The sequence below is a fragment of the Babylonia areolata genome, chromosome 2 (genome assembly GCF_041734735.1).
Source record: "Babylonia areolata isolate BAREFJ2019XMU chromosome 2, ASM4173473v1, whole genome shotgun sequence".
Taxonomy (NCBI): domain Eukaryota; kingdom Metazoa; phylum Mollusca; class Gastropoda; order Neogastropoda; family Buccinidae; genus Babylonia; species Babylonia areolata.
In genome coordinates this window covers 44,908,476-44,920,975 of record NC_134877.1, presented here as the reverse complement: position 1 = coordinate 44,920,975, position 12,500 = coordinate 44,908,476, and the positions used below count along the sequence as shown (strand labels likewise).

The window sequence follows — 12,500 nt, the reverse complement described above, 5'->3', positions numbered from 1 at the left end:
GTGGAAAGGGGGTTTCCTTCATATAACTGGAATGTGTGGCTCACATGTGTGTTTATTATCTATTTATTTTTCCTCAAGGCCTGACTAAGCGTATTGGGTTACGCTGCTGGATCAGTCCGAACTCAGTGACAACTCCATGAGAAACTGAGCATAATGCCAATCTCTGCAATGACCTTGTGGGTAATATCAACAATTTTCCCTCTTCAGACGGAATGAGTAGTGTTCACAAGGTGTGGACCTTCACTCCGTTCATGGAGAGAAATGGAGTGGAAGAATGTGGATTTCACCACCTTTTGTGAGTGTGCGTGTCTGTGTGTGTGTGTGTGTAGAGGAGGAGAGGAAATTTGTTTGTCTTGTCACACACACTGGTGATTGTAGACATTTTGTTAGAGTATTGATTTTTACATTTGAGTGTTATTGTTTTGAAGAGGATGGTGAGGGGGATTACTGGTGAGCTGGGGGAAACTGGGTTAACGGGGGAGTGGAATTTGAAATAAATATCTAATACAATTACAGATAATGTGTGTAGATAATGTGTGTGTGTGTGTGTGTTTGTGCTGCTTTCCAGCCATTCAAAGTATTCAACCACAAGTGCAGCCACAAGTTTATTCAAACCCCACTCCCAGACAGATAAGTAAAATCACAACAAAGCTAGTTTATCTCCCTTGGACAGTTCAAAGCACTCCCTCACAATAAAATAATAACAAGCAAATAAAATGCTGTAGTGGGGCAAATGGCAATAATGTCCAAGGAAATCAGAAAAAAAGCAACAACAACAAAAACATCAACACCACAGGAACATTATGTATTTCTCAGTCTTCCTGAAATAGCTGGTGATGATAAGACCAGTTCTGGTTCTCCCTTCAGTGCATACAAAACTCTGTCACCCAACTTGTCCTCAGAAAAAATAAAAATTGAGCACATCACGCCTCTCTTTCATCTCCTTTGGCTCCCAGTATCACACAGAACAAGGTACAAGATCAGCACTTTTTGCCATAAATGTATAAACAAATCTGCCCGGCCCTTCCTTTCTCTGTAGCTATATTCACCTCTACAACCCCATCTTGCTCTCTAAGATCAGCTTTTGGATTCACTCTGTTTCCATGTTCCCAGATTCAAACAGTTCAGTCGGCCACCACTCCTTCTCTGTCTCTGGACTTTGCACTTGGAATCAGCTCCCAATTTCGATTCGTCAAATCTCTGCACTTAGCTCTTTTAAGTGTGGCCATAAAACTTTCCTTTTTCCAAAATAGCCCCCACCCCCCCACCCCACCCCATCCCCTCTGGACCCCACCCATTCCCCCACCCGAGCCCCCACACCCCCTAGCCTCCTCCTGTCTACCGTTTCTCCAGCTTGGATTACATGGATTTACGAGCTATGTTTGTCTTTCTGTAAATCAGAGATATGCATGGGTGTGAATGACTGGTGTAAATGCTTTGATTTGTCTCTGAACAACATTCAGCACTAAATAAATACTATCATTATCTATTGCTCCAGTGCAACCCCCTCAATGCTTGATGGTTCCACTGAAAATCCAGGTCTAACTGACTCAATACCAAGTAATTTTGTTTAATGTTCTGTCACACATATTGGTGATTGTAGACATTTTGTTTAAGTGATTATTTTCACATTTGAATGCTATCGTTTAAATGGTAGGTGTGGAGATAATACTTTCAACTATGTTCTGTCACACATATTGGTGATTGTAGACATTTTGTTTAAGTGATTATTTTCACATTTGAATGCTATCGTTTGAATGGTAGGTGTGGAGATAATACTTTCAACTACAACATACTCCAGACAGAAGGGGCTGAAAGCTGTCTGAAAAAGGCATGCATATCCAGCCTACAGAACGTTGAGCAGAGAAGGAACCTTCCCACTCAGCAAGCTCTCTGCATGGTGCTGACCCCTAAAACCTGACCCTAACTTAACTCTTGACCCTAACTTAACCACCCTGTCTGACGATGGCACACACGTCCAGCATACAGAAGATGGCGCGACATGTGGGGCAAGGCGCTTTCCCACTCAGCCAGCCTTCTGGGTGCTGCTGATCCTGGCGGGAAGCGAACCACTTGCCCATGCAGTCCATGCACCACATGGGGCGACAGAAACACTGCACACACTGGGTCTCTCCCGCTGCAGCCTGGTTGTCCTCCTCACTCACACACTGTCTCTGGAGCTTCACTTCCGACTCTTTCTGCATGCACCCAATACACGGCTCCAGCTCCTGCACACACACACACAAGCATACGTATGTATACACAAATACACACACAAGCGTATACAAATACACACATACACAAGCACACACACATATATACACACAATCTTGCATACACACACCCACAAACTCATTCATATACACATACACACATGCAATCATAAACGCACATACATACACACGCGCGCACACACACATACAAACACACTTAGCCAAGAGGAGATTAAGAACTGGAGAAGAGCAATGTTAAGTACTGTTGAAAACAATGTCCTGGTGCACTTGCCCAAGGGGACATTCAGTGCAGAAAGAACTGAAGAAAAGTGCTGTTAAGCACCAATGAGGACAATGTCCTGTCCTGCATTAACAAGTGAAGAGGATCAATGTTGTGACTCACCATATCGCTGCGCACTGGAAAAACCGGATTCTCCCCGACTGTGGAATGGAAGGCGTCCAAGAACTGATCGCTAAGAGACTGGCGCACAACAATGTTTCTGGCGTTGAGCACCTGTGCTTGCAGCTTGGTCTTTAAATCACTGTACTCAAGTGCGTTCAATCTGCAAGACAAATGAGATCGATCTTTAGCTTTAGCACCATTGTCACTACAGCATTCAGTCTACTAGACAGTGTGTTCATACCTTAAGCACCAATTAAGTCACTTAAGTATTCAATCTGCAAGACAAATTAGTTAAGACCTGCAGCTTTAGCACCATTATCACTTCAGCATTAAATCTGCAACACAGATGTGTTCATACTTTTAGCTTTAGCACCACTGTCACTTCAGCATTCAATCAGCAAGACAGTGTGATCAGACCTTTATTCTATGCATCACAACTCCACAACTGACCATTGTGTTCAAACAACAATTCGTCATTTTCTCATTCTGAAAAATCAAGTTCGGTTTCAGTTTCAAGGTCTAAAGTATGCTACACCACATCAACTTCAAAAAGAAAAAAAGAAAAAAAGGAGAGCAGAGCAGATGCCTGACCTTCATATGAACCCAATGCACAGACCAGGGCTTGAGAGCCTACCCCAGGGCTTGCCCTAGGACTAGTCTAGCCTAGGTTTGTATAGCACATTGATAATATCATTAAACTGATTGCATACTCACATAAGCATGCACACACATGCACACACACACACACAAACACACTCTCACTCACATCCAACAATGCACAAGGACAAACTGTCCATAGCCAGGACAAGGCTGCTGACGCTTAGAAACCACAAAGACAATTTGTGCATAGCTAGGATAACACTGCTGACATACTGAAGCCACCAGGACAATTTTTCCACACCTGAGACAAAGCTGCTGACTCTTTGAAGGCAAAATGGACAACTTGCCCATAGTGAGGACAAGGCTGCCAACACTTTATATATGGTGGTGTGTCCATCGAGATCGATGATGACCATCGTTGTCATCCAGCTGGGGGATGGGGGTAGGGTGGTGGTGGGGTGGGGGGGGAGGATGCTCATGAATCTATCTGTGAATGCGCAGATGGCTGAATAGTCCAATCTGCGCACGAAATGTTCGCTGACAGTTGGGGCAGACAAAGACCGGCATACCATTGTCAGGGAGCTTGTTTGCCCGTGACTTTCTGGCCTGCCTCTTCTGAACAGCTGCAGCAGTCCTGTTGGCCTCGTACAACTTGGCGCCTTTGTGTACAGCAGCGCGCCATTTGTCACGGTCCACTGTAGATTCCTCCCAGGAGTCAGGGTTGATATCAAACGCTTTCAGAGAGACTTTCAGAGTATCTCTGAAGCGCTTCTTCTGACCTCCGTGTGATCTCTTCCCTTGTTGCAGCTCGCCATAGAAGAGCCTTTTGGGCAGCCGATGGTCTGGCATGCGCGTCACGTGTCCAGCCCAGCGAAGCTGGGACTTCATCAGGATGGTGAAGATGCTGGGAAGGGTGGCTTTTGCGAGCACCTCTGTGTCTGGGGTCCTGTCTTGCCACTTGATGTTCAGTAGCTTCCTGAGGCATGTTGTGTGGAAGTGGTTCAGCTTCTTGGCATGTCGTTGGTACACTGTCCAAGTTTCGCAGGCGTACAGTAGTGTGGGGAGAACTACTGCTCTGTAGACCTTTAGCTTGGCCTCTTCTGTTCCAGACATTTGCATTCAGTCTACCAAAAGTTGCGCTTGCTCTTGCAATCCTGACGTTCACTTCATCGTCAAGGCTGCCAACACTTTATATATATAAGGCACAAGAACAACTTGTCCATAGCTAGGACAAGGCTGCCATCACTTTATATGTAAGGCACAAGAACAACTTCCATAGCTAAGGCATGGCTGCTGTCAGCTTTAAGAATCATAGTGTCAGACAAGGCTGCCATCACTTTATATGTAAGGCACAAGAACAACTTCCATAGCTAAGGCATGGCTGCTGTCAGCTTTAAGAATCATAGTGTCATGAATAAGTATTCATATTCCACAGTGCAGTCCAGCTTTAGACACCTTGCCTTAATACTGTGTCAGACATGTCACTGTGGGCTTCAAATTAATGCAGTAAACTGAGTAATGAATTATCTGTTTACACCACAGTACAGCTATAAAATAGATGCCTTGTGTCAATACTTGATAAGAGCCCAGACGTTCAGACAAAGCTGTCTATCCCAAGTGGTATGGCTGAATGAGAGCTAAAAGAAAAGAGGATTCATCACAAACCTGATAGAAAAGTTTTTCAGGTGTGGTTCCACTCTGCGAACAGTGATGTTAAGGTACTGAGTGGCAACTGAGTTTTCATAGGACAGTGGATGCTCTTCTGCTTTGTCCAGTGTCAGATGAATATCATTCTGGTGAGCTATATACACATAGTACGTCGAGGTCTTCAGAATCCATGAGTCTGTCACATACAGTCTGCGTCCAAAGCTGCCTGGCACACACAAACACAGTGGTTTGATTTACACAGAGCATGGATACAAGTTACATGCTACAAGACAAGGCATGACAAGACAAGACACATTTTTTCAGGAAATCTTGTGGGGGTATGTAACTTTCAGTTACAATGTAAGTGACACAGGAATATACACAGGGTATGTGAATCAGTTACGTATGTAACAAGAAGAGTTGACATGCACAGAACATGTGGACCAGTTACATGTGAACAGGAATAGCTAAAATACGTAGAACATGTGCACCAGTTATACGAGGACAGGATTGCTGACATACACAGCACATGTGTAAAATTGATATGTAACTGGTGCTGACATACCTAGAACATGTGTACTAGTTTTATTTTTAACTTGGATAGCTCACAGTCACAAGTCACATACACAGAACATGCATAAAAATGACATGCAACATTTATCACTAATTATTACAACAGTTTAATATGAATAGCTGATAAACCCTGAATGTGTACATGTACCAGTTATATATCTAACAACAATAGTTGAAAGATGGAAAGTCTCATCCCTAAAGTAAATCTGTCCATTGATATACGCCTGAACTCTAAGATATGAGTCATGACATACACAACAAGAATATATAGACATTACCTAAAACAAACTTGTCTGTAGTACAAGCACACAGAAAGTACCTGAAGCAAACTTGTCAAAACATGTGAACTCAGTATAACACACACACACACACACACACACACACACATATATATATATACATATATATATATACACAACAAGCACACACAGAGTACCTGAAACAAACTTGTCAAAACGTCTGAACTCAGGATGACATATATATACAACAAGCACACACACAGTACCTGAAACAAACCTGTCAATATATCTAAACTATAAGTATAATAATGGTAAACACAACAAGCACGCAAACAGTACCTGCTCATAGCAAACTTGTCTATACATCTGAGCTCTATAATACATATCTGACAAACACAACATACATGTCAACAGTACCTGAAGCAAACTTGTCAACATGTCTGAACTCTATAAGACATACACAACACGGATACAGACAGTACCTGAAGCAAACTTGTCTATACGTCTGAACTCTATGTTGATGGCTGAGGCCACATCTCTCCATCCTCGCCCACTGCTGAGCTGTGCCAGCTGGTTAGCGATGGGGTGTCTGTCCCACCCATCACGCTGCCAGAACAGAACACAGGCCGCTAGACCCAGGGGCAGCGCTATGCACGCTGTCAACAGCCACCCACCTGCCAGCTCCCACACTGACACTTCTGGGGCGAACAGACCCAGGCCCACAACATAGCCTGAAACAAGATACAGTTACAAGAACTCCTTTTATTTGTTTTAACTACAGTATCCAGCACTGATTCACATTATAGACCCAGGCCCAACACAAAAACTAAAATATATTTCTCTTTTTCACTACTGTTCAGCACTGAAACTTTGTAAAGTCAGCCCCCAAAACAGAGTATGGCTGCCTACTTTAGATTGCTCCAATAAATAAACAGAAATTATATGTTTTGGTTTTGCATATTCGCATGCACATCATAGAGGGTAATTTCAGCTCAATATGAACAAAGCACGTGGAACAAGGTTATGGAAGAGAACAAGAAGAGCTAAAAGTTTTACACCACAGATAAAGAGCGCTCACACCGATAAGGCGATATGTACAAAGAGAGTTCATGATCACAAACTGGCAGGAAATGAGGGTGATGGAGACAGAAAAGTTTCAGAGACTGGAAAAATTCAGACAATTATTCTTTTTTAATATAATGTTTCATTGTAAAGGTACATGTATAAATCTATGTGATTTATAAAATATTTAATGTTTAAATTCCATGACCTAACTTTTTTCTTTCAATATAATATACAGTAAATCACTAATGACTAAATGTGATTATCGATTTGATATGATTATACTTTATGAATTTTCATATGGTAACTGGGTAATTTCTGAAATGAAGTATTCTTCATACACACCCTCCCATGCACTCTCTCTCTCTCTCTCTCTGACACTGTGACAGTGGTACATAATACACTTAATTACTATCAATCTGTCATCATGATTATCATTCTGGCGTCTTGTCTGTTGTTATCATTGAAAACGAACCTATCACTGGGGGCATTCTTCATGCATTATATCTATCCTGTAATCAAAGTTAAAATGACCTACCAAGAGGAATAAAAGAATGCACAATGGCAGTGACAGCGCCTCTCTTGATGTGATACTCGATGAAAGTCATGTCCTCACTTCCCAGGTAACCGGAAAAGATGTGCTGGATAGTGATCCCAGCCGATACGAATTCCGTGGGTGGAGCAACCAAGCAAAGACAAAAGAAAGAATATATCAAAGAATAAAACACGTACATGCTTACAGCTGAGTCCATCTTAAAAACATTCACTGTTTCAAACCATCAGCGCAAGAAAAATAATACACGCATCTTTCGTCACAGACAGTGATCTTCCATGAGAAAGGTACTTTCGTTAATTCTATGGTTAAACTCCACAATGGGACCACGTATACACTTCCGGGTACTGTAGTGACTTTTCATGGAGGCGGCAACAGCAGCAGCAGCAGCAGTAGTTGCAACAACAGCAGCAGTTCTATATCATTTTATGAAAATGATGATTCATCAAGTTGTGGATGTAATCATACTGTATAATTGTTATAAAGATTACCATTTATCAAGTTGTAGAGGTAATCATGTATGTTACTCGAGTCTGATATTGTTATAAAGCTGATTCTTCAAGTTGTAGAGGTAAGCATGCCTCTCCTTCATTTTTGTAAAGATGATGATTCACCAAGTTGTGGAATCATGCTACTCTTTTATTTCTTATAAAGATGATGATTCACCAAGTTGTGGAGGTAATCATGCTGTACTGATGGCATTTCAGTCTCTGTTGTTGTTTGTCCGGTACCTAGACTCAGCAAAGCGTCCTTGAAATAATGTTCTGTAATGTTCAGTTCAGTTCAGAACGATTCTGTTCCATTCTATGATGGTGCATGGTACTGAACTAGACACACTCACCAAACTGGCTGTCATGAAGATCTGTTTGATGATGGTAGTAACCGTATACACATGAAATTATATAGTCACCAAAGTCTCCTATAGGGATAAGTTATGTGCTGTCGAGTGCTAACTACACACACTGAAGATATAAACTCAGCAAACTGGTGACATGGTCTATGTTAATCGGTATACGTTAATTGGTATACGCACTACGCATGTGGAGATATATACACAGCAAAGTACGTGTCTTGGGGATACTATGATGTTCTATGCTGGTGATGGTAACTACACACATGAAGATATATACTCAGAAAAGTATCCTTGGGATAATTATGTTCTATGCTGGTGGTAACTATACACACATGAAGATATACGCTCAGCAAAGTGTCGTGAGCATATGTTTCATGTTGGTGGAAACTACACACATGAAGATATACTTAGCAAATAAGTGTCTCAGTTGTGGATCTGTTCCAAATTGGTGCCGATAACTACATACATGAAGATACATACTCAGCAAAGTGTCTTTCGGGGAGAGAGAGATCATCGGGATCCTTTTTCAAACCGCATGTCTGATTCTCTAAGGCACAATAATGATTCTCTGCGTTTTCACGGCTTTTATTTGTACTGCCCTACTCAGGTGCACAAATGATTATCAATACGGGGTAGCGATGAATGAAAATCGTGCTCTCTCTCTCTCTCTCTCTCTCTCTCTCTCACACACACACACACACACACACACACACACACACACCAGAAGCACACCAAACAAATTAATTAAGTTTCCGAATGCAGAGGCACATGAAACTTTGATTTTGTTTTGTTATGTTTAACACGTTTACATTTTTGGAGACTTATCAAAACTCTTCATCAGTTTGAGATGAGGTGAAATAATGAACGGAGATGTCTTGTTTAATAATTCTCAGACATTCTCAGCATATGCTTCAATTCTTAATTAAGAAGTGCATTGATACTTTCACAATCACTGAGAGCCATGCGCAGGCGTGATTTCTCTCGTGAAACCGAGGCTGAAGTCATGTGACTGAGGCGATCTGCAGCTGATTGGAAAAGAAAGATGTTTACTCCTTTCTATAAGAAGAACAACGTGACAACGCCGCAGAAAGTGGCTTTGATAGCTTGCGGCTCTTTCAATCCCGTCACCAACATGCATCTGCGTATGTTTGGTGAGTGAATCCTTCTTTGCAGTTGCTGGGACCCACTTAGTATGTTCGATTATTGGATGAATAATTATGTTGATGCGATCGTTTGCTGTGTGACTGGGACAGTGAATGATTACGAAAGTAGGTATTTTATATGAGGGGCAGGTAATTTCGTCTGACTGGGATTCAGCCTCAGGGCAGGGTTGCATGAGCTATTTTTGCTACACAAGCATTGATTAGCTTTTTGAAATTATCACGAGTCTCCGTTGATTGCAAATATTTTGGGCAGTTGTTACCGCCAAGCCGGCAAACTCAACGCAGCTGATGCAACCCAGCTGTGGTTCAGATCCGCACAACTGTTGTGATATATTTCTTTTAACCACTTCAGTTTTCATGTATGTGTGTGTGTGTGTGTGTGTGTGTGTGTGTGTGTGTGTGTGTGATTTGAAACTTGTGTGATGTGTGTGACTTTAGACCTGTGATGTATGTGATTTTTGACTTGTGGTGTATGTGATTTCTAAGTTGTGGTGTGTGTGATTTCAGACTCATGGTGTGTGTGATTTCAGAGCTGTGTTGTGTGTGATTTCAGAGCTGTGTTGTGTGTGATTTGAGACCGGTGTGTTTGATATTACACCTGTGGTGTTTTTGATTTCAGAGCTGGGAAGAGATGCACTTCATCGCACAGGCAGGTTCCATGTGGTTGGGGGTATTATCTCCCCTGTCAGTGATGGGTATCAGAAAAAGGTGGGTGCTGTGGTATTATGACACACTTTTTGTCTTGTGTCTCCTTTTACTGACAGTACACACTGAAACACACTTTATGTTGTGTCTCCATATTTACTGTCAATACACTCTGTGACACACTTTATGTTGTATCTTCATATACTGTCGGTATGCACGGGCACATTTTATTCTGAGTCTCCATATATACTATCAGTACACACTGTGACACACTGTATCTTGTGTCTCCATATATACTGTCATTACACTCTGTGACATACTTTATCTTGTGTCTCCACATATACTATCAGTATACACTCTGACACATGTTATCTTGTCTCTCCATATATACCGTCAGTTCATACTGTGACACGCCTTGTCTTGTGTCTCCATACTGTCAGTACACCCTGACACACTTTATTCTGTGTCTCCATACAATGTCAGTACACAAAGGCAAAAAGCAAAGAAGGTTCTTTTATTGCCAATGAAATTTTACAATCAATGAATGGACATTCCAGTCAAGGATTTTGGCAAAGGTGCTTCCTTCCAGTTAGGCATATATACATAAAAGCAATCAGAACAAACAAACAATAAAAGAAGGCCATGAGAGCCTACAGGAGTCAAAGATGAAAAAAAACCAAGAAGAAATAAATAAATGAACTAAATATGTAAATACAATATAGAAGAGGGTAAAAAACAAAACAAAACAAAAATAATAAAAATGAAAATGAAAATAAAACAAATAGAAATTGGTTTTGGGAATGCACACACACACACACACACACACACACACACACACACACACACACATGCAGTTTTGATTGAATTTTACAGCATGAATACACTGTTTTATAAACTAAGTACATGTAGTGAATTCCAAGATTCATAATATGTCATTTTTATCAGTATTCTTAACTCATATTTCATGGTTAATGTACAATTATTTGATATAGTATACAGTTATTTGATATAGTCAAGAGAAATACTAGTAACACATACCACATTTAGAATAGCAAGATGAAAGATTGAGCACCTGTGTCTTTGTGAAAAGCATTATTACATCATTGTGAAGAGCATCATTGTGTCTCTGTGAAGAGAGATCATTGTGTCATTGTGAAGAGAGACCAGTGTGTCATTGTGAAGAGCATCATTGTGTCATTGTGAAGAGCATCATTATGTCATTGTGAAGAAAGATTATTGTGTCATTGTGAAGAGAGATCATTGTGCCATTGTGAAGAGAGATCATTGTTTCATTGTGGAATCTCATTGTGTCATGGTGAAGAGCATCATCGTGAAGAGCATCATTTTGTCACTGTGAAGAGAGACAATTGTGTCATCGTGAAGAGAGACCATTGTGTCATAGTGAAGAAAGATCATTGTGTCATTGTGAAGAGAGACCATTGTGTCATCGTGAAGAGAGACCATTGTGTCATTGTGAAGAAAGACCATTGTGTCATCATGAAGAGAGACCATTGTGTCATTGTGAAAAGAGACCACTGTTCTGCTCAGGACCTGGCCCCAGCAAAGCACAGGTGTAACATGATTCGCCTCGCCCTCAGATCATCAGACTGGATCAGGTAAGGTCCACATATCTCCTTGCTGGTTCTGTAAAAACGCTTTTCTCTTTGCTTGCCAGTTATGTATAATAATGAAAAAATAAAAAGAAAAGAAATACAAATAAAAAGAAATAAAAGACAGAAATAAAGAGCAATTTTCTCTTTGGTGTCTGATTCTGTAAACAAATACAATTTTCTCTTTGCTGGCTGGTTCTGCAAAAAAACATTTTTCTCTTTCCTGGATGGTTCTGTTAAAAACAAAACAAACCCCACCACTTTTCTCTTTGCAGGTTAGTTCTGTAAAAATCACTCTTTGCTGGCTGGTTCTGTAGATACTGCTTTTCTCTTTGCTGACAAGAGTCAGATGATGTTGTTCCACGGTGGCCACACGGGAGTCAGATCATGTTACAGGGTCGATACTTTCACATTCAGATGATGTTGTAGGGTGGCTATATGAGAGTCAGATAATGTTACAGGGTAGACACTGGGAGTCAGATGATGTCACAGGGTGGATACATGGGAGTCAGATGATGTTACAGGCTGGACACATGGGAATCAGAGCAGTCCTGCTGGCTAGAGACAGAGAAAGTGCTCGCTCACCACCGAGACTTGCTGACCAGTCAGCACAATGCTAATATCAGGCCCCCCACCCCCAGACGCAGAAAGAAAACCAACTCCAGCAGTGAAGGTGGGTCAACCATTCCTACCTCTCTCTCTCTCTCTCTCTCTCTCTCTCTCACACACACACACACACACACCACACACTCCACACACAGACACACAGACACACACACAGACACACACACACACACACACACACACACACACACACACACACACACACACACACACACACACATCAACCAAACATACACAGAAATCAAACACTGGAATCATCTCAAAATGAGTAATTTGCAGGATCATCTCAGATGCAAGTAGATGGTGTTTTGTATG

The 12,500-nt window shown here is 41.4% G+C and overlaps 2 protein-coding genes across 2 annotated transcripts in view; one reads left to right on the top strand and one right to left on the bottom strand.

Annotated features, from left to right (window-relative positions):
* Nucleotides 1-1,304: 1,304 nt before the first annotated feature.
* On the bottom strand, nt 1,305-7,592 carry LOC143301824 (E3 ubiquitin-protein ligase TM129-like). Its single transcript, XM_076616233.1, has 5 exons — nt 7,276-7,592; nt 6,158-6,406; nt 4,882-5,089; nt 2,617-2,776; nt 1,305-2,228 (listed from the first exon to the last, which is right to left on the bottom strand). Exons 1-5 carry the CDS (start codon nt 7,487-7,489, stop codon nt 1,947-1,949), a joined length of 1,113 nt encoding a protein of 370 aa, XP_076472348.1. The 5' UTR covers nt 7,490-7,592; the 3' UTR covers nt 1,305-1,946.
* A 1,571-nt stretch (nt 7,593-9,163) lies between these two features.
* LOC143277526 (nicotinamide/nicotinic acid mononucleotide adenylyltransferase 3-like) overlaps nt 9,164-12,500 on the top strand; it is a 13,042-nt gene continuing 9,705 nt past the window's right edge. Inside the window, exons 1-4 of the mRNA XM_076582401.1 lie at nt 9,164-9,294; nt 9,926-10,014; nt 11,500-11,567; nt 12,086-12,234. Of these exons, the coding sequence (XP_076438516.1) occupies nt 9,186-9,294; nt 9,926-10,014; nt 11,500-11,567; nt 12,086-12,234 (415 nt within the window). The 5' untranslated portion in view covers nt 9,164-9,185. The remainder of the gene's footprint in view (nt 9,295-9,925; nt 10,015-11,499; nt 11,568-12,085; nt 12,235-12,500) is intronic.

Bases quoted from the DNA above. Each gene is read 5' to 3' on its own strand.
- LOC143301824 (XM_076616233.1), bottom strand. From the start codon at position 7,489: ATGGACTCAGCTGTAAGCATGTACGTGTTTTATTCTTTGATATATTCT. The intron at 6,407-7,275 runs GTAGGTCATTTT...ATCTTGTTTCAG, and splicing joins GCATTCTTTTATTCCTCTTG to GCTATGTTGTGGGCCTGGGT. The intron at 2,777-4,881 runs GTTTGTGATGAA...TTTGTCTTGCAG, and splicing joins CTGAAAAACTTTTCTATCAG to ATTGAACGCACTTGAGTACA.